Here is a 20,297-nt window from a genome sequence, read left to right as displayed (position 1 = left end):
GGGGAGGGGTGAGGGGGTGACACTGGCCGTGCACACTCGTGCAAGGCACCGGGGGGGGGGGTTGGGGGGTGTGGGTGTGCAAGGGGGGGGTGTGTCGCACGAGGGGGGGGCCCTTTGCACGAGGGGGGGGCCCTTTGCACGCTCAGTATTGCACAATAACAACCCCCCTTTGCACAGGGACGGTCCTTGCACACCCACAATTGCAGGGGGACCCCCCCTTGCACCCCCACAATCACTCAGGGCCCCCCCTTGCACACTCACAATTGCACAGGGACCCCCCTTGCACCCCCACAATCACCCAGGGCCCCCCCTTGCACACTCACAATCACTCAGGGCCCCCCCTTGCACACTCACAATCACCCAGGGCCCCCCCTTGCACACTCACAATTGCACAGGGACCCCCCTTGCACACTCACAATTGCAGGGGGACCCCCCTTGCACACTCACAATCACCCAGGGCCCCCCCTTGCACACTCACCATGTCCCAGGGCCCCCCCTTGCACACTCACCATGTCCCAGGGCCCCCCCTTGCACACTCACAATCACTCAGGGCCCCCCCTTGCACACTCACAATCACTCAGGGCCCCCCCTTGCACACTCACAATTGCAGGGGGACCCCCCTTGCACACTCACAATCACTCAGGGCCCCCCCTTGCACACTCACAATTGCAGGGGGACCCCCCTTGCACACTCACAATCACTCAGGGCCCCCCCCTCGCACCCCCACAATCGCCCAGGGCCCCCCCCCTTGCACACTCACCATGTCCCAGGGCCCCCCCCTTGCCCACTGGCCCTGCCCCAGCCCCCCGGGGGGGTCTCAGGCGCTGGAATGTCGCTGCGATGCCGTTAAGGTGCCAAACGGGGGTCGGGGGGGGGGGTTTTTTTGGGGTGGGGGGTGTGTCAGGTTTTTTGGGGGGGGCCCCGGGATAGTGGGGGGGCCCCGGTGCGCGGGGGGGGGAGGGGCCCCGATAGTGGGGGGGGGCCCTTTGGGGGGGTGCAAAACGCTGAGGGGGGGGGGGAGAGGGGGAGGAGGGGCCCCAAATATTGGGGGGGGGGGGGCCCTCTGGAGTGTGTGGGGGGGTGTATTTTGGGGGGAGGGAGCCCGGGGGGGGGTTCCCCTAAACTGAGGGGGGGGCTGTAATGGGGGGAGGGGGGTCCCCAATATGCAGTGAGGGTCCCTAAAGTGGGAGGGGCCCCTATACTGGGGGGGGGGGTGTCTCTGCTATTTGGAGGGGGGTCCCCTATAGTGGGGGGGGTGTCCCCTATTCTGGGGGGGGGGCCCCAGCCCCCACTCCGTGTCCCCCCCCCCGAGTTTGGGGTGACTGGAAGCCCCCCCCCCAACACCCCCCAGTATACCCAGTGCCCCCCCCCCGAGCCTCATACTGGTCCCTGTGCTCCCCCTGCCCCCCAAAATTAGGGGGGGGGGTGTCCCCATTGCCCCCCCCCCAAGTCCCAACGGGGGAGGGGGTCTCCCCAATTTCCTATGGGCCCCCCCAAATTCTAACCCCCCCCCAAATTCTGTGGGTGTCCCCCCCACTTCCTATGGGACCCCCAACTCTTATGGGGGCCCCTCTGACTCCTCTGCCCCCCCCCAGTGGGATCCCCGAAATTCTGTGGGTCCCACAACTACCTGTGGGACCCCCCCGACTTCTACGGGACCCCCTCGACCTCCTGTGGGACCCCCAAATTTTATGAGGGCCCCCCCACCCCCCAATCTTCTCTGGGATCCCCAAACCTCCTATGGGACCCCCCCCAACTCTTACAGGGGTCCCTCCAGCTTCTATGGGGACCCCTAAATTCTATGGGGGCCCCCTATAGGCCCCCAAAATTTAAGGGCCCCCCCTCAATTTTCTGAGGGACCCCCCCCATCATCTACGGGACCCCCCCCAAACCCTCTGGGTCCCCCCATCCCTTCGGGGCCCCCCCTTCTTCTATAGGACCCCCAAATCCCTATGGGGACCCCCAAACTCTACGGGGACCCCCAAAATTCTACGGGCCCCCCCCTCATTTTCCTAGAGGTCCCCAAACCACCTTTGGGGGGCCCCCCACGTGCTCTGGGCCCCCCCCAACATCTCCTTGGGGGTCCCCCCTCTCCTATAGGTCCCCCAAACCACAGGGGGCTCCCCCCAAATTCTATGAGGACCCTCAAATTCCTATGGGACCCCCCCCCCCCAACTTCTACGGCCCCCCCCCATTTCCTGGAGGTCCCCAAACCACTTTTGGGGCCCCCTCACGTGCTCTGGGCCCCCTCCCCATGGGGCGGGACCCCCCAACCCCCTAACCCCGCCCCCCCCCCCTCGCCCCTCAAGTCCCTCCCCCCCCCTTTCCGGGGCCGTTCCCCTCCCCCGGGGAAGCCAAAAGTGGGGGGGGGGAGGGCGGGGGTGGGGGGCAAGGGGGCGGGGGCCCCCCCCCCGAGGAAGCCCCCCTCGTTTTCGGGGAGCACGAGGGCGAGGGGCAGCGGGAAGGGGTAGGGGTAGGCGGCCACCAGCCGGGGGCCGTAGGGGAGGGGGGGGAACGCGGGGGGGGGAGGAGGAGGAGGAGGAGGAGGAGGAGGGGGAGCGGGAGGACCCCCCCCCGCCCTGTGGTCGCCCCCGAGCTCGGGGGGGGGGGTCCGTCGCCGCCCCCGCCCCCGTCCCCGCCGCCCCCCCCCTCCTGAGCAGGGCCAGCGGCTGCTCCTGCACCGGGAACCCCGCGCTGGGACCCGCCGGGGCGGGGGGCGGCGACCCCCCCACCCCCGGCCCCTCCCCCTGGTCCCCCGCCCGGTCCCCCCCGGCCGCCACCTCCCCTCGCTCGGGGGGCACATCCCCAGGCCGGGGGGGGCGGCGGGGGGACCCCCGGCCCGTCAGCGGCCCCCTCCTCTTTGCCGGGGGCGGCCGGGGGGGTGTAGGCGATGACGGTGCTGGGCGGGGGGGACGCGGCTTGCGGGGGGGGCGACGGGGGGACAGGGGGCGAGGGGGTGGCCGGGGGGGGCGACCCGGCGGGGGGCGACCCGGGGGGCGTCGACTGGTCGTGGGCGCGGTGCCGCTTGGCGTGCCGGCTCAGCGCCGCCGCCGTCTTGCACACCTTGGCGCAGCGGGCGCAGGCGAAGCGCAGCGACGGGCGACGCCCCACCCGGGGGTGGGGGGCGGCTCCGGGGGCGCCGCCGGACCCCCCTCCCGTCCCCGCCGGCGTCGCCGCCGCCGCGGCGTCGTGTCCCCGCTGGTGCTTGCGCAGCTTCCGCAGCGCCGAGAAGCTCTTCCCGCACACGCGGCACGGGTGGTGCCGCTCGTGCCGCCGCCGCCGCCCGTCCCCCCCGGCGCCATCGTCGCCGCCGTCGTCGCCGTCGCCCGGCGCCCACCGCAGCGAGCGCAGCTTGCGGCGCCAGCGCGGCTTCTTGGCCGCCGCCGCCGCCGCCACGTTGCCGGGGGTCCCGAGGCCGGGGACGGCGGTGCCGCCGCCGCCGCCGCCGCCCGCCTTGCGCTTGGGCTTGTAGGAGTAGTAGGGCCGCCACAGCCGGTCCTCGGCATCGCTGTCGTCGCGGGCGGCGGGCGAGGCGTCGCCGGCGGTGCCGGCGGTGCCGGCGTCGCCGCGCAGGTCGTTGCCGGAGATGCGGCGCTTGACGATGGCCTCCTCGCCGATGCGCACCGTGATCTGGCACAGCCCCTCGCCCGCCGACCCGGCGTACGCCGGCTTGGCCACGTAGGTCATGGTGCGGCCGCCGCCGGTGCCGCCGCCCGCGGGGGGTCCCGGTGCCGGGCGGTGGGTTCGGGGCGGGCGCCGCGGCGCCGTTGCCGCCGCTGCCGCCGTCGTTGCCGTTGTTGCCGTCGGCCGCCGCGGCCGCCGCGCGCTGGGCCTCGATGTAGTCGCGCAGCACCTGCTTCTTCATGGGCACCGCCGGCACCGCGGGCGCCGCCGGCACCTCGGGCACGCCCGGCGCCTCCTCGGCCGCCCGCCCGTTGTAGGCGATGACGGAGGCGGCGGCGCCACTGCCGCGCACGATGACCGAGGGCGCGGCGCGGCCGTAGGCGATCACCGACGCCGGCTCCGGCCGCGGCGGCGCCGGCGGCACCGGGAAGGCCGCGGGGGCCGCCGGGGCGTCGCCGCCGCCGCCGGGCGCGGCGGGGGGTGGCAGCAGGACCCCCCCGGCCCCGTCCGTCACCGCGCCCTGGCTGTAGGTCTTGTAGGGCCGCTTGTGCGCTCGCATGGGCAGCAGCCGGTAGAGCTTGAGCGCGTTGAGCTTGGGCCGGTAGCCGCCGTTGGGCGTCTTCTCGGAGGCGATGAGCCCCGGGCTGATGCCGTGGAAGGCTTTTTGGTGCGTCTTGAGGTTGTAGTAGGTGACGAAGGTGTCCCAGCAGAAGATGCACTGGTAGCGGCGCTCGCCCGTGTGCCACACCTCGTGCTTGGTGCGGTACTCGGCCAGCGCGAACACCTTGTCGCAGTAGCGGCACGGGTACTTGCGGCGCCACGAGTGGACGTTGGCGTGGCGCTTCAGGCTGGACAGCGTCATGTAGGAGCGGTGGCACACCCCGCACAGGTACAGCACCTGCCCGTCCACCACCTTCACCACCGGCTCCTGCTCCGGGCCCGGCTCCAGCAGCGCCCGGTGCCGCAGCAGCAGCGCCTTCTTGCCCGCCTTGGGCGCCGCCGACGCGGCGCCGCCGGTGACGCCGGCGGTGGTGGTGGTGGTTATCGTGGTGGCGGCAGCGGCAGCGGTGACGGCGGCATCGGCGGCGTCGGCCGAGTCCCCGTCGCGACAGCCGACCTCGTGCGTCTGCAGGCGCTTGACGTGGATGAAGCTCTTGCCGCAGTGCCGGCAGGCCAGGCCGCGGCGCCCGCGGTGCAGCTTGGCGTGGAAGGCCAGCGCGGCCGCCGAGCCGAAGCCGCGCCCGCACAGCCCGCAGCGCAGCGACGGCGAGGCCGGCGAGGCCGGCGAGGAGGAGGCCGGCGACACCGGCGAGGGCGACGAGGGCGACGCCGTGGCCGTGTCCCCGCCCGCCGCCGCCGCCGCCGCCGCCGTCTCGCCGGGCCGCGCCGGCAGCGTGAGGTCCACGGGGGCGGCGGCGGGCGCGCGGGGGTCCCCCGGGGAGGGCGGCGGGGGGGTCCACGTGCCGTTGGCGTCGGGGGGCGGGCAGGGGGGCCCCCCCCCCCGCCTCCAGCCCCTGCAGCGAGGGGATGCCGAGGCGCCGGCCCACGGCCCCCAGCGCCCGCGCGGCCGCCGGCGACGGCACCGCCAGGCGCGAGTTGTAGATGAAGTTGAGGACGTCGGAGAAGACGCCGGCCTGCACCCCCGGCAGCTCCAGCACCTGGGCGGGCGAGGGGCAGGCGGGCTCCTGCGCCAGGGCGCGCTTGAAGAAGGGGCTGGAGGCGGCCAGGACGTTCTTATGGGCGCGGAACTTGGTGTCCTCGGCGATGATGGTGACGTCGCAGAACTGGCCCCGCAGCCGCTGCTCGTTCAGCTCCAGCAGCAGCGCCCGGCAGTGCCCGGCGTCCGACACCTCCACGACCGGAGCCATCCCCGCGCGGGCCACCTGGACGGGGAGGGGGGACACACACACGGTGGGTTGGAGGCGCCCGGGTGGGTGGGCGCCTTATTTGGGGCTGGAAGAACACGTGGGTACCTTGTTTGGGGTCACAGAGATACCCGGATCCCCTATTTGGGATCACCTGGATATATGGATCCCTTATCTGGGGTCACCCAGATACCCAGATCCCCTATTTGGGGTCACCCAGATACCTGGATCCCCTATTTGGGGTCACCCAGGTATCTGGATCCCCTACTTAGGATCACCTGGATATATGGATCCCTTAACTGGGGTCACCCAGATCCCCAGATCCCCTATTTGGGGTCACCCAGACACCTGGATCCCTTATTTGGGGTCACCCAGACACCTGAGTCCCCTACCCACACACCTGGATCCCCTATTTGGGGTCACCCAGGTATCTGGATCCCCTATTTGGGGTCACCCAGATACCTGGATCCCTTATTTGGGGTTACTCAGGTATCTGGATCCCCTATTTGGGATCACCTGGATAGATGGATCTCTTTTTTGGGGTCACCCACACACCTGGATTCCCTATTTGGGGCCACTCAGGTACCTGGATCCCCTATCTGAGGTCACCTAGATGGATGAATCTGTTATTTGGGACTGGATGGACACCTGGATCCCTTATTTGGGGTCACCCTGACACCTGAGTCCCGTATTTGGGGTCACCCTGACACCTGAGTCCCCTATTTGGGATCACCTGGATAGATGGATCCCTTATTTGGGGTCACCCAGACACCTGAGTCCCCTATTTGGGGTCACCTGGGTCCCTTCTATGGGGCCAACCAAATAACTGGGGCCCCTTTTGGGGCTCACCTGGGTCCCTTCTGGGTGCTTGGGGGTCCCCATGGCCCAGGGCGTCCCCAGCCCCGCACACTTTCACCCCCAGCCCCACAGATCGGGGTCTCTCAGTCCCACAGATCAGTCCCACAGATTAGGGACCCCCAGCCCCACAGACCAGGGTCCCTCTGCCCCATGGATTGGGGTCCCCAATCCCACAGACCAGGGTCCCTCTGCCCCACAGATTGGGGTTCCCAGTCCCACAGATCAGGGTCCCTCTGCCCTACAGATTGGGATCCCCAGTCCCACAGATTGGGGTCCCTCTGCCCCATAGATTGGGGTCCCCTGGCCCCCCACATCCCCGGACATCCCCCCTGCCCCACGGCTCGGGGTCCCCCAGCCCCACACCCCCACTGCTGTCCCCCCTACCCCACAGCTGTGGGTCAGGGTCCCCCTCATGCTGTAGGGTCGGGGGTCCCCCTATGCTGTGGGGCCGTGGGAGGTGTCCCCCCATGCTAGGTTATGGGGCTGGGGGTCCCCACATGCCGTGGGCCTGGGGGTCCTGTGCTGTGGGGTTGGGGGTCCTCACAAACTGTGGTGGTCCCTGTGTTATGGGGCTGAGGGTCCCCACATGCTGTGGGGTCGGGACAGGGGTCCCCCCACACCGTGTCCTCGGGGGCTCTGTGCCGTGGGGTGAGTCCGGGGCTCCCCCCACACCATGTCCTGAGGGTCCCCCGTTCTGTGGGGTGAGGCTGAGGATCCCCGTTCTGTGGGGCCGGGGGTCTCTGTGCCGTGGGGTAAGTCCGGGGCTCCCCCCACACCATGTCCTGGGGGTCCCCTGTTCTGTGGACCTGGGCCTGGGGGTCCCCCCATGCTGTGGGGGTCGGGGGTCCCTGTTCTGTGGGGTGAGTCCGGGGGTCCCCCCGTTCTGTGGGGCCGGGGGTCTCTGTTCTGTGGGGTAAGTCCGGGGGTCCCCCCACACCATGTCCCGGGGGTCCCCCCGTTCTGTGGGGCTGGGCTTGGGGGTCCCCGTTCTGTGGGGCCGGGGGTCTCTGTGCCGTGGGGTGAGTCCGGGTGTCTCCCCATACCATGTCCTGGGGTCCCCGTTCTGTGAGGCCGGGGGTCTCTGTTCTGTGGGGTGAGTCCGGGTGTCTCCCCACACCATGTCCTGGGGGTCCCCGTTCTGTGAGGCCGGGGGTCTCTGTGCTGTGGGGTGAGGCCGGGGGTCCCCGTTCTGTGGGGCTGGAACGGGGGTCCCCCCGTTCTGTGGGGCCGGGCCCGGGGGTCGCTCCCCCGTCACCCCCGTCCCGTCCCGGTTCCCCCCCCGCGGCCCCGCGGAGCCATTTTGCGTCTCGGGGCCTCCTCGGGCACCGGCGGCGGCTCAAAATGGCGGCCGCGCCCTGAGGGGGGAACAGGGACGGACCGACGGACGGAGCGGGACCCGCGGACAGAGACACGGACGGACCCACGGACGGACCGACGGACGGAGCGGGACCCGCGGACAGAGACACGGACGGACCCACAGATGGGGCCCACGGACAGAGACACGGACGGACCCACGGACGGACCGACGGACGGAGCGGGACCCGCGGACAGAGACACGGACGGACCCACGGACGGAGTGGGACCCACGGACAGAGACACGGACGGACCCACGGACAGAGACACGGACGGACCCACGGACAGAGACATGGACGGACCGACGGACGGAGCGGGACCCACGGACAGAGACAGGGACAGACCCACAGATGGGACCCACGGACAGAGACACGGACGGACCCACAGATGGGGCCCACAGATGGACCGACTGACAGAGACATGGATCGATCCTGACCTACAGACACACAGACAGACCCACAGACAGACCCACAGATGGGGCCCACAGACGGACCGACGGACAGAGACACGGATGGGGCCCATGGATGGACCCACGGACAGACCGACTGACAGAGACGGACAGATCCTGACCTACAGACCCACGGACAGACCCGGACCCAGAGCGGGACACACGGACAGACACACGGACAGACCCACAGATGGGGCCCACAGATGGACCGATGGACAGAGCCACAGATGGGACCCACGGACAGACCCGGACCCAGAGCGGGACACACGGACAGAACCACGGACAGACCCACAGCTGGGTCCCACGGACAGAGCATGACTCACAGACAGACCCACAGACAGACCCACAGACAGACCCGGACCCAAAGCGGGACACACGGACAGACCCACAGATGGACCCACAGATGGGACCCATGAATGGACCCACGGACAGACCCACGGACAGACTGATACCCACAGACAGACCCACGGATGGACCCAGAGAAGGACCCACAGATGGACCCAGACCCAGAGTGGGATCCATGGACAGACCCACAGACGGATCCTGACCCACAGCTCTGACCCACGGCAGGACCCTGACCCACAGACAGACCCATGGAGGGAGAGGGACCCATGGACAGACCCACAGCTCTGCCCCACAGCTGAACCCACAGACAGACCCACAGTGTGACCCTGACCCACAGCCTGACCCATGGCTGACCCATGGGCTGACCCTGACCCACGGCAGGACCCACAGCATGATGCTGACCCACAGCTCTGACCCATGGTGGGACCCACAGACAGACCCACAGTGTGACCCTGACCCACAGCCTGACCCACAGTGTGACCCTGACCCATAGACAGACCCACAGTGTGACCCTGACCCACAGACAGCCCCACAGTGTGATCCTGACCCACAGCTCTGCCCCACAAATGGACCCACAGTGTGACTCTGACCCACAGTTCTGCCCCATGGCTGACCCTGACCCACAGCTCTGCCCCACAGCTGACCCTGACCCACGGCCTGACCCACAACCAGACTCAGGGAGGGACCCAGAGCTTGACCCCGACCCAGGGTGGGACCCTGACCCACAGCTCTGCCCCACAACAGGACCCACAGGTGGACCCAAACCCACAGCTCTGCCCCACGGCAGGACCCACAGTGCCACAGTGCCATCCCCCCAGTGCCCCCAGTGCCCCCACCTGTGCGCGGGGCCCTCATGGACTGGGTGTTGCTGCTCCGGGGGTCCTCGGGGAGGGGTCACAGCCGGCCGGGCCTCCTGGGGGGGGGGGGGAGAACACACGGAGAGGGGTCACAACAGGGGGATTTGGGGGTCCCTGGGGTGTGGGAACACCTGGATTTGGGGTGTTTGGAGTGTTGGGGGGGTCAGAACACCTGGATTTGGGGGGCTGGGGGGGCTGGGGGGGGGTCAGAACACCTGAACGCGGGTGACAAAATGGGGAGGTGACAGAGTGGGGGTGACAAAGTAGGGGGCGGCAAAGCGGTGACGTCACAGGGGGGCTCGGGTGTGCTGTGATGTCATGAGGAGTCAGAGTGATGTCATGGGGGGGTCAGGGGTGGTGTGACGTCATCAAACACAAGAGTGACATCACATGGGGCGTGTGACGTCATTGCCACCACGAGGGGACGTCAGTGATGTCATGGGGGGCTCAGGCCTGCTGTGATGTCATCAGGAGTCAGAGTGATGTCATGGGGTGGGTGTGACATCATTGTCACCACGAGGGGACATCAGTGACGTCACAGGGGGGCTCGGGTGTGCTGTGATGTCATCAGGAGTCAGAGTGATGTCATGGGGGGGTCAGGGGTGGTGTGACATCACTGGGGGGCGTGTCAGGCGTTGTGTGACGTCACCCGGGGGGGGTCGGGGGTGTGGCCTCACCGTCACCGCGAGAGGGGACCTCAGTGACGTCACGAGGGGGGAGCTCGGGGTGGGGCGGGGCCCGGGCGTGGTGTGACGTCATCAGGCATCAGAGTGACGTCGCGGGGGGTGTGTCACGCGCGGGGGGGGGGGTGTCACAGCGTGGGGGGTGACGCAAGCAGGGGGTGACAAGCCGGGGGGGGAGGGGTGTGACACGCGGAGGGGGGAGGGGCACCGGGGGTGACGCAGGTTGGGGGACACCCGGAGGAGGGGGGGAGGGGGGAGGGGGGCGGGAACAACTTGAGGCGGCCGCTACAACCGGGACACCCCCCCCATGCACCCCCCGACCCCCCCTGGATCCCCTCCCACCCCCCCCGAGCCTCCCCAACCCCCCCCCGGCACCCGGAACAACCCGCGACAACCCCCGGGGGGCACCGGGGGGGGGACCCCGAGTGTCACCGGAGGGGGGGGGGGGACACACACAGACCCCCCACCCCTCCCCCACTCCGTGTGTGTCCCCCTCCCCCCCCGCCCCCCCCCCAGGTACCCCCGGAGCCGCCTGACAACTCTGTCCGTCCGCGACGTCACCGGGGGTGGGGGGGGGGCGAAGTGTCACCCAACTGTTGCCATGGAAACACACCCCCCTCCCCCCCCAACCCCCCGGACCCCCCTCCAGGCTCCTCCCCCTCCCCCCCCCCGTGGGAAACACCTTTCACCTGCGACCAATCAGGGGCAGCGAAGGGGAGGCCACGCCCCCTCTCTGGCCCCGCCCGCTCTTTGTGGGCGGCCAATGGGAGAGTGTGCGTCGCGCTGACGTCGTTTGCTCACCTGGATGCTCATTGGCTGGGCTGGGAGTGACGTCACGGGGCCCCGTCCTGCCGCGGGGGGTGTTAAAGGAGCCGGCGGAGGCTGCGGGGGGAGGAGCCAAAGGGGGCGGGGTCAGAAGGGGGCGTGGTATGGAGGGGCGGGGCCAATCGGGGCGTGGCCGAGAGCAGAGATGGGTGGGACGTGTGGGCGTGGTCAGAGGGAAGGGGGCGTGGTCAGAGGGGGAACCGGGGGAATGGGGGGACACACGGAGGTGTCACCGTGTCACGGGGGGGGGGGGGGGAGACACCCCCCCGGGGGGACACGGGACACAAACACACGTGTGGGACACGCACACAACACGCAGAGCACACACAGAGCACACAACACACACGTGTGACACGCAGAACACACACGTGTGACACACACACAACACATACATGTGACACACAACACACACGTGTGACACACAGAACACACACAGCGCACACAGAGCACACAACACACATGTCACGTGTGAGACACACACATGTGACATACACACACATGTGACGCAACTACACACACGGACCTGACACAGCCACACACAGACCTGACACAGCCACACACAGACAACACCCTCACACCCTCAGGGACACACAACCACACACAAACAACCCCCTCACAGACACACAGCCACACACGGACAAACAACACCCTCATGGATACACAACTGCACATGGACAAACAACCCCACACGGACAAACAACCCCACACGGACACTTGACACACACCCACACCCACATACACACGGATCTGACACCCCCCCACAGATACAACACACAACTGGGCTTGGACAAACAGCCACACATGGATACAACACCCAACTGCACACAGACAACAACCACACACAGACAAACCCCCACAGACACTCGACACGTGGACATACACCCGCACACGGATGGACAATCACACACAGACCTGACACACACCCGCACACGGATGGACAATCACACAGGGACCTGACACACACCCGCACACGGACAAACAACCGCACACAGACACAACACACAACCACACAGGGATGCACAACCACACGAACAACCTGACAAACACAACCACACACGGACCTGACACACAGTCACACACGGACAAACAGCCACACACGGACATGGCCCACTCACACCCACACAGGGATGTGACACACAGTCACACACGGACAAACAGCCACACACAGACATGACACACACCTGTACACAGATGAACAACCACACACAGACCTGACACACTCACACCCGCACAGGGATACAACACAAAACTGCCCGCAGATGAACAGCCACACACGGACATGATGCACTCACACCCGCACAGGAACATGACACACAGTCACACACGGACAAACAGCCACACACGGACATGACACACTCACACACAATCACACACAAACAGCCACACACGGACATGACACACACACACCCGCACAGGGATACGACACAGTCACACACGGACAAACAACCGCACACAGACATGACACACACACACACGCACAGGGATACGACACAGTCACACATGGAAAAACAGCCACACACGGACAAACAGCCACACACAGACCTGACACACTCACTCACACCCGCACAGGGATATGACACACAGTCACACATGGACAAACAACCGCGCATGGACATGACACACTCACACCCGCACAGGGATATGACACACAACTGCCCACAGATGAACCACCACACACGGATATGGCACACACCTGCCCATGGATGAACAACCACACACAGACCTGACACACTCACACCCGCACAGGAACACGACACACAGTCACACACGGACAAACAGCCACACATGGACATGACACACACCTGTACACAGATGAACAACCACACAAGGACGTGACACACTCACACCTGCACAGGGATACAACACACAGTCACACACAAACAGCCACACACGGACATGACACTCTCACACCCGCACAGGGATGTGACACACAGTCACACACGGACAAACAGCCACACATGGACATGGCACACTCACACCCGCACAGGAACACGACACACAGTCACACACAGACAAACAACCGCACACAGACATGACACACTCACACACCCACACAGAGATACGACACACAGTCACACACAAACACAACTGCCCATGGACAAACAGCCACACATGGACATGACACGCTCACACCCGCACAGGGATGTGACACAGTCACACACGGACAAACAACCGCACACGGACATGACACACTCACACCCGCACAGGGATACGACACACAGTCACACACAAACAGCCACACACGGACATGACACACTCACACACAGTCACACACAAACAGCCACACACGGACATGACACGCTCACACCCGCACAGGGATGTGACACAGTCACACACGGACAAACAACCGCACACAGACATGACACACTCACACCCGCACAGGGATGCGACACACAGTCACACACAGACATGACACAGACCCGTACATGGATGCGACACACAGTCGCACGCGGACACGACACCTGCACACGGATACGACACGCAACTGCCCACGGACAAACAACTGCCCACGGACAAACAACCGTACTTAGACACTTGACACACGGACACGCGCCCGCCCACGGACAAACAGCCGCACGGGGACGCCTGACACACGGACACACAACCACCCAGGGAGCTGTCACGCACCCGCACAGGGACCTGTCACACTCCCACCTGCACAGGGACACCTGACACACACACACACCCACCCCCCAAAACACACCCCCCCTCAAAACACACCCCCCCAAAACACACCCCCCCAAAACACACCCCCCCAAAACACACCCACCCCCACGCCACAAACACGCAACACCCTCCCCCCCCCCCAACAGTCGCACCCCCCGACACCCCCCCGGGTGCAGCCCCCCCCTCCCAGCAGCACTTTGGGGGGCTCGGGGGGGGACAAGTGGCGTTTGGGGGGGGGCAGAGGGGGGTCCTGAGGCGGGGGAGGGACGTTCTGGGTGTGGGGGGGGGTGACAGGGAGTGTCGCAGGGGGACGGGGAACTTCGGGGAGCCCCGGGGGGGCACTTTGGGGGCTTTGGGGGGGCACTTCGGGGGTCCCGCAAGGGTGTTTGGGGGAGGCGGGGGGGTGTTTGGGGGGTTTGGGGAGCATTTATGGGGCGGGGGGTGGATTTAGGGGGTGGGCGTGACCCAAGGCGATGAGGGGGGTGGAGGGTCGCGGCCCCCCCTCCCCGGGGGTCGCTGTCGGGGGGATGGAGGGGGGGGGGTCGCGACAGTGACAGGCGGGACGTGGGGAGAGAGGGGAGGAGGGAGGGGGGGGGGGTCGCGACGCCCCCTCGGGGGAGGGGGCGGGAGGGGGGTCCCGGTGCAGCGGGGGGTGGTCCCGGGGCTCGTGGGGGTCCCGGGGCAGGGGGAGGGGGGTCGTTACCGGGGCCTGTCCCGGGGCCGGGTGATGTCGCGGCGGCGGCGGCGGCGGCGGCACAAGATGGAGGCGGCGCGTTGGGCCCCGGGTGGGAGGGAGGGAGGGACCCCCCCGCCCCACGGGGGGGACATTCGGGGGGGGGGGACACTGGGGGGGGGACATGGGAGGGGGGACATTGAGGGGGGACACTGAGCGGGGACATGGGAGGGGGGACATGGAGGGGAACCCCCCGCCCCACGGGGGGGACATTCGGGGGGGGGACACTGGGGGGGGACATGAGAGGGGGGACATTGAGGGGGGACATGGGGGGGACACTGAGGAGGGACATGGGGGGGGACATGGGAGGGGGGACATGGAGGGGAACCCTCCGCCCCACGGGGGGGACATTCGGGGGGGGGACACTGGGGGGGGACATGAGAGGGGGGACATTGAGGGGGGACATGGGGGGGACACTGAAGAGGGACATGGGGGGGGACATGGGAGGGGGGACATGGAGGGGAACCCTCCGCCCCACGGGGGGGACATTCGGGGGGGGGACACTGGGGGGGGACATGGGAGGACATGGGAGGGGAGACATGGGGGGGGAGACATTGGGGGGGGGCATAGGGGGGGACATAGTGGGACATGGGAGGGGGGACATGGAGGGGAACCCTCCGCCCCACGGGGGGGACATTCGGGAGGGGGGGGACATGGAGGGGGGACATGGGGGGGACACTGGGGAGGGACATGGGGGGACATGGGAGGGGAGACATGGGGGGGGACATGGGGGGGGAACATGGGAGGGGGGACATGGGAGGGGGACACTGAGGGGGGACATGGGGGGAGACATTGAGGGGAACCCTCTGCCCCACGGGGGGGACATTCGGGAGGGGGGACATGGGAGGGGGGGACATGGGGGGGACACTGAGGAGGGACATGGGGGGGGACATAGTGGGACATGGGAGGGGGGACATGGCGGGGGACATGGAGGGGAGACATTGAGGGGGGACATGGGGGGGGACATGGGGGGACATCGGGGGGGGTAGGAGGGGACATGGGAGGGGGGATATGGAGGGGAACCCCCCGCCCCACGGGGGGGACATTCGGGGGGGTGACATGGGATGGGGGACATGGGGGGGACACTGAGGAGGGACATGGGGGGGGACATGAGGGGGGTGACATGGGGGGACATTGAGGGTGGACATGGGAGGGGTGACATTGAGGGGGGACATGGGGGGACACGGGAGGGACACAACCGGGGGACAGTGGGGGGGGCACAGGCAGTCAGGGGGACAAAACTGGGGGAGGGGGGGGTGTCACAGCTGGGGGGACAGTCAGGGTGACAAACCCAGGGGACACAACCCAGGGGGGCACAGGTGGAGACGCAGGTGGGGGCACCAGGAGGGGCACAACAGGGGACAGGACTGGGGACACAGCCGGGGGTGACAACCAAGGGGGTGTTGGGACACAACTGGGGGGGCAGTGGGGACACAGTCGGGGGGGGGGGAGAGTGAGACACAACCAGAGGCAGAAACTGAGGCACAGCAGGACACGGGTGGGGGAACAACCGAGGGGGACACAGGCGGGGACACGGGTGAGGTGACAGCGGGACACAAGCGGGGGCACAGCCGGGGGGCACAACTCTGGGTACAGCAACACACAGCTTGGGGTGCAACCCCGGGACAGCTGGGGGCACAGCCGGGGACACGGTGACACAAAGTTGGGGACAAACTGGGGACAGAACGAGTGACAACTGGGGACACAGCTGGGGGTACAACCGGGGGCACGGTGACACACAAGTGGGGGCACAACAAGACAGAACAGGGGACACAACTGAGGGTACAACCGGGGACACGGTGACACACAACTGAGGGCACAACCAGGGACACGGTGACACAAAATTGGGGACAAACTGGGGACAGAACGAGTGACAACTGGGGACACAGCTGAGGGTACAACCGGGGACACGGTGACACACAACCACAGCACAAAACTGGGGGCACAGCCGGGGTGCAGTGACACCCAACCGGTGACACCCAACCAGTGACACCCAACCGGTGACACCCAACCGGTGACACCCAACCGGTGACACAACAGCCGCGTCCAGAGGTAGCACAGCCCCCCCCCTCCGTGTGTGTGTGTATGGGGGGGTGTCTCGGGGGTTGCTGCCCTCCCGGTGTCACACGTTGTGTCACCTCGTGTCACACTGTCGCCGTGGGGCCGGCTGTGTCACGCCATGTCCCGTGTCAGGCTGTGCCACGCGGGTTGTGTCCCGTGTCCGGCTGTATCATGTGGTGTCACAGTCATGTTGTGTGTCGTGTTGTGTGTCCAGCTGTGGGGTGGGTTGTACCCTTAGTTGTACCCTTCGGTTGTACCTCAGATTGTGCCACACGGGGCTGTGTGGGTGTGTCACGTGTCAGGCTGTGCCACGCGGTGTCACAGCCGTGTCACGGGGCCCATCGGGTGTCCGGTGGTGCCGCGGTCACGTTGTTGCACGGTGACACGGGCAACGCCTGTCACACCACGCACCACACCCGTGTCACCCTGTCGTGTCACCGATGTCACGCCTGTCCCTGCTGTGTCACACCCCATGTCACGCTATCACGTCACACCTGTGTCACGCTGTTGTGTCACCCCGTGTCACACCTGTGTCACACATGTGGTGCTGCCATGTCACGTGTCACACCTGTGTCACGCTGTTGTGTCACCCCATGTCACACCGTGTCACACCTGTGTCGTGCTGCCATGTCACGTGTCACACCTGTGTCACGCTGTTGCATCACCCCATGTCACACCTGTGTCACACATGTGGTGCTGCCATGTCACGTGTCACACCTGTGTCACGCTGTTGCGTCACCCCGTGTCACACCCCGTGTCCCACTGTCCCACCGTTTCAGCCCAGCGGTGAGGGGGGACCCCCAGACCCCACCAGGGACCAGTGATGGTGACAAGATCCCGCTGGGGCCGGGGGGGGACACACAGAGAATGGGGATGGCACCGACAGCAAGGGGACACGGTGACACCGGGGGACACCCTGGATGGGGTGACCTGAACCCCCCTGGTGACAAGGGAGACCCTGGGAATGACACAGGGGGGGAAAAATCCCCTCCCTGTCCCCCCAAAATACCCCCCAGTGCCCAAATTGCCCCTTCCCAGTCCCAGTTGCCCCCCAACCCTCCCTGTGCCCCCGAACACCTTTTTCCTGCCCCCCCAAGCGATCCCCCTAAATTCTCCCTCCCTGCCCAAAAGTGCCCCCCAAACTCCCCCTTTCTTGCCCCAATTATCCCCCAATCTCCTCCTGCTCCTCCTAAACACCCCCCAACCCCTCTGTCCCCCCCAAACCTCCTGCTCCCCCCAAATTCCCCTTTCTTGCCCCAATTATGCCCCAACCCCTTCCTGCCCCCTCCAACCCCTCCTGCTCTCCCCAGATCTACTTTTCCTGCCCCAATTGCCCCTCAACCCCTCCTGCTCCTCCGAAATACCCCCAAACCCCTAAATACCCTCCGACCCCTCCTGCTCCTCCAAACTACCCCCTTCTGCCCCCCCAACCTCCCTCCCCACCCCTCCCTGCGCCCCCTCCCTTCTCCCCCTCTAAACACTCCCCCACCCCCTCTGGCCTCCCCCAGCCCCTTCCCCGCCGCCCCCTCCGGTCCAGGCCCCGAAGCCTCGGCCTTTCCCAGCGGCCGCGGCCGGGCCTGGAGCGCCGAGAGCGGCCGGGTCCGGGCGGGCGAGGCCGGGGCTGCGCAGGCCGCGGCCGGAGCGGCGCTTCGGCCATTTCCGTCAGCTCTTCGGCAGCTTTCGGCACCCTCCGCCTGTACTTCGGTAACTTCCGTCACCTTCCCTCAGCGTTCGGCCATCTCCGGGTGACTTCGGCCATTTCCGTCACCCCCCGGCGGCCCTTCGGGGATCCCCGCCTACCCTCGTCAGCGCTTCGGCCATTTCCGTCAATCTCCGTCACCCTCCGGTCGCCCCCGCGATCTCCCCCAGCTCGGGCGCGGGGGGCGTGGCTTCGCTTATGAATTATTCATGAGGCGATCTCACCGCGCCGGAGCGGGGTGGAGGTTCTGCCGCGGCGCGTCCCGCGGGGGTCTCAGGGCGCGGCCGCCGCCTCTTTCTCCCCTTCCCTCTCTCCGCTTCCCTCAGACGCCATCGCGCGCCGCGCCGCTCCCTCCTCGCCCGGCGGATTCTCTTCCGTCGCCCCCTTTGGGCCGTGAGGCGCTTGGTACGCTCCGGCCACGCCCCCTTTCGGCGGCGCGCGGGGGCCGAGTCTATAAAAGGTGGCGCGGGCGCCCCATACTCTTCAGTCGCGCCGTGAGCGCGGAGCGGCCGGAGCTAAAAAGGGGGGGGCTCCGGCCGGGGGCTCCGTGAGGGGCTCTGAGGGGGCGCTCCCCTCAGAAGTCCCGGGCGGGGTTTAATTAACCCCCCCCAAAGGGTGAAAAGGTTTATTTTGAGCAGCCTGAGCGGCGCCAGGCCGCGACCCCCCCCCCCAAGCGGCGCCATGCACGGCGGACCGCCCTCGGGCGACAGCGCCTGCCCGCTGCGAACCATCAAACGGGTCCAGTTCGGCATCCTCAGCCCCGATGAGATGGTACCGGGGCCCGGGCGGGGAGCGGGGCCGGCGGCTGAGGGAGAAGCGGCGGCGGGAAATGGCGCCGGGGGCACCGAGAGGGGGGGACGGAGCGGCCCCTGGGAGGGGGGAGGACAGCGCCCCCCGCAGGCCCGGAGGAGTGAACGCGTGAGGGGTTTGGGGGGTCCTGAGGGGGTTTGGGGGGTCTTGGGGTGGACAGGGGGGTCTGGAAGGTGTTGGGGACCTCAAGGAGCCCCTGGAAGAGCATTGGGGTGCCCTGGAGGGGCTTTGGGGCCCCTGGAAGTAGCTCAAGGTGTCCGGGGGTGTTTGGCTTCCCTGGGAGTGGCTCGGGGAGCCCTGAAGGGGGTTTGGGGTCCCCGAGGGTGTTTAGGGGGGTCTCTGGAAGGGCACTGGGATGCCCTGGAGGGGATTTGGGGTCCCTGAGAGTGGCTCAGGGTGTCTGGGGGTCTTTGGGTTTCCTGGGAGTGGTTCAGGGGGGCTCTGGAAGAACTTTGTGGTGCTTTGAAAGGGTTTCGGGATCCCTGGGGGTGCCCAGGGGTCTTTGGAGTGGTTTAGGGGTCCCTGGGAGTGGCTCAGAGTGTCCTGGAGGGGATTTGGGGTCCTTGGGGTGCCCAGGAGGCCTCTAGAAGAGCTTTGAGGGGCCCTGGAGGGGTTTTGGGGTTCCTGGGGGCACCCGGGGGGTCTCTAGAAGAGCTTCGGGGGGTTGTGAAGGAGGGTTGGGGTTCCTGAGGGTCTTTAGGGGGGCTCTGAAAGAGCTTTGGGGTCCCTGGGAGTGGCTCAGGGTGCCCTGGAAGGGTTTGGGGGTCCCTGGGGGTGCTCAGGGAACCTCTGGAAAAGCTTTGGGGTGTCCTGGAGGGCCAGGAGGGGTCTTTGGAAGCGTCTTGGAGGGGGGTCTGAAAAGGTTTTGGGGTCCCTGGGGGTCCCCTGGAGGGGTCTTGGGGTGCCTGGAGGGACTTTGGGGTCCCTGGACAGCCCCCACCCAGGGACCCTCTAAAAGGGGTGATTTGGACTCCCCAGAGGTGTCAAACCTTTTGGGGGGTCCCTTTGGGGGTCCCTGGGACCCCCTGAAGAGCCGTGTGGGTCCCCGGGGGTGCCCTGAAAGGTTTGGGGTCCCTGAAGGGTTATTGGGATTTCTGGAGGAGTTTTGGGGGTCCCTGGAGGGGTTTTGGGGTCCCTGAAGGGTTATTGGGATTTCTGAAGAGGTTTTGGGGTCCCTGGAGGGGTTTTGGGGTCCCTGAAGGGTTATTGGGATCCCTGGAGGGGTTTTGGGGTCCCTGGACACCCCCTGAAGGGCCAGGGGGGGGATCTCAGGGGGTGTCCAGGGGGTGTGAGACTTTTGGGGTGCATTGAGGTGGTCGTGCTCACCTGGGGAGGGTAACTTAGGGTGTCCCCCCCTTTTGGGGTTCTGGGGGGGTGAGTTGGGGTTCTTGGGGTGCTGGGGGGTGTCGTGGATGAATTGGGGGGTCTGGGGGGTCCCCACGTGCCTCAGTTGCCCCCTTTTTTCCCCC

The 20,297-nt window shown here is 67.1% G+C and overlaps 3 protein-coding genes across 5 annotated transcripts in view; 2 read left to right on the top strand and 1 right to left on the bottom strand.

Moving 5' to 3' along the window:
* Positions 1 to 69: 69 nt before the first annotated feature.
* LOC127464814 (zinc finger and BTB domain-containing protein 4-like) lies at positions 70 to 16,723 on the bottom strand. Its single transcript, XM_051775282.1, is given in 7 exon segments — positions 70 to 256; positions 755 to 3,706; positions 3,738 to 5,125; positions 5,127 to 5,507; positions 9,330 to 9,406; positions 10,835 to 10,915; positions 16,397 to 16,723. Coding segments are annotated over 3 exon segments (3,156 nt in total). The 5' UTR covers positions 5,493 to 5,507; positions 9,330 to 9,406; positions 10,835 to 10,915; positions 16,397 to 16,723; the 3' UTR covers positions 70 to 256; positions 755 to 2,304.
* Positions 16,724 to 16,759: 36 nt separating this feature from the next.
* On the top strand, positions 16,760 to 18,389 carry LOC127464813 (uncharacterized). 2 transcript variants are annotated; one of them, XM_051775280.1, is made up of 3 exons: positions 16,760 to 16,858; positions 16,932 to 17,009; positions 17,184 to 18,389. In XM_051775280.1, exons 1-3 carry the CDS (start codon positions 16,760 to 16,762, stop codon positions 18,066 to 18,068), a joined length of 1,062 nt encoding a protein of 353 aa, XP_051631240.1. In that variant the 3' UTR covers positions 18,069 to 18,389. The 2 variants fall into 2 exon arrangements, with proteins under 2 accessions (XP_051631240.1, XP_051631241.1); XM_051775281.1 differs by lacking the exon at positions 16,760 to 16,858 and having other exon boundaries at positions 16,871 to 17,009.
* A 129-nt stretch (positions 18,390 to 18,518) lies between these two features.
* Positions 18,519 to 20,297, top strand: part of LOC127464811 (DNA-directed RNA polymerase II subunit RPB1) — a 42,850-nt gene continuing 41,071 nt past the window's right edge. Inside the window, exon 1 of one of the 2 annotated variants that reach the window (XM_051775274.1) lies at positions 18,519 to 18,789. In XM_051775274.1, coding sequence (XP_051631234.1) covers positions 18,700 to 18,789 — 90 coding nt within the window. In that variant the 5' untranslated portion in view covers positions 18,519 to 18,699. The remainder of the gene's footprint in view (positions 18,790 to 20,297) is intronic. The other variant, XM_051775275.1, reaches the window with a different exon arrangement.

Source organism: Manacus candei, unplaced genomic scaffold, assembly GCF_025592945.1.
Source record: "Manacus candei isolate 608988 ecotype Guabito, Panama unplaced genomic scaffold, ASM2559294v1 h1tg000277l, whole genome shotgun sequence".
NCBI lineage: Eukaryota > Metazoa > Chordata > Aves > Passeriformes > Pipridae > Manacus > Manacus candei.
The sequence above is the reverse complement of the archived record's forward strand: the minus strand, read 5'-3'. Positions and strand labels throughout refer to the sequence as shown.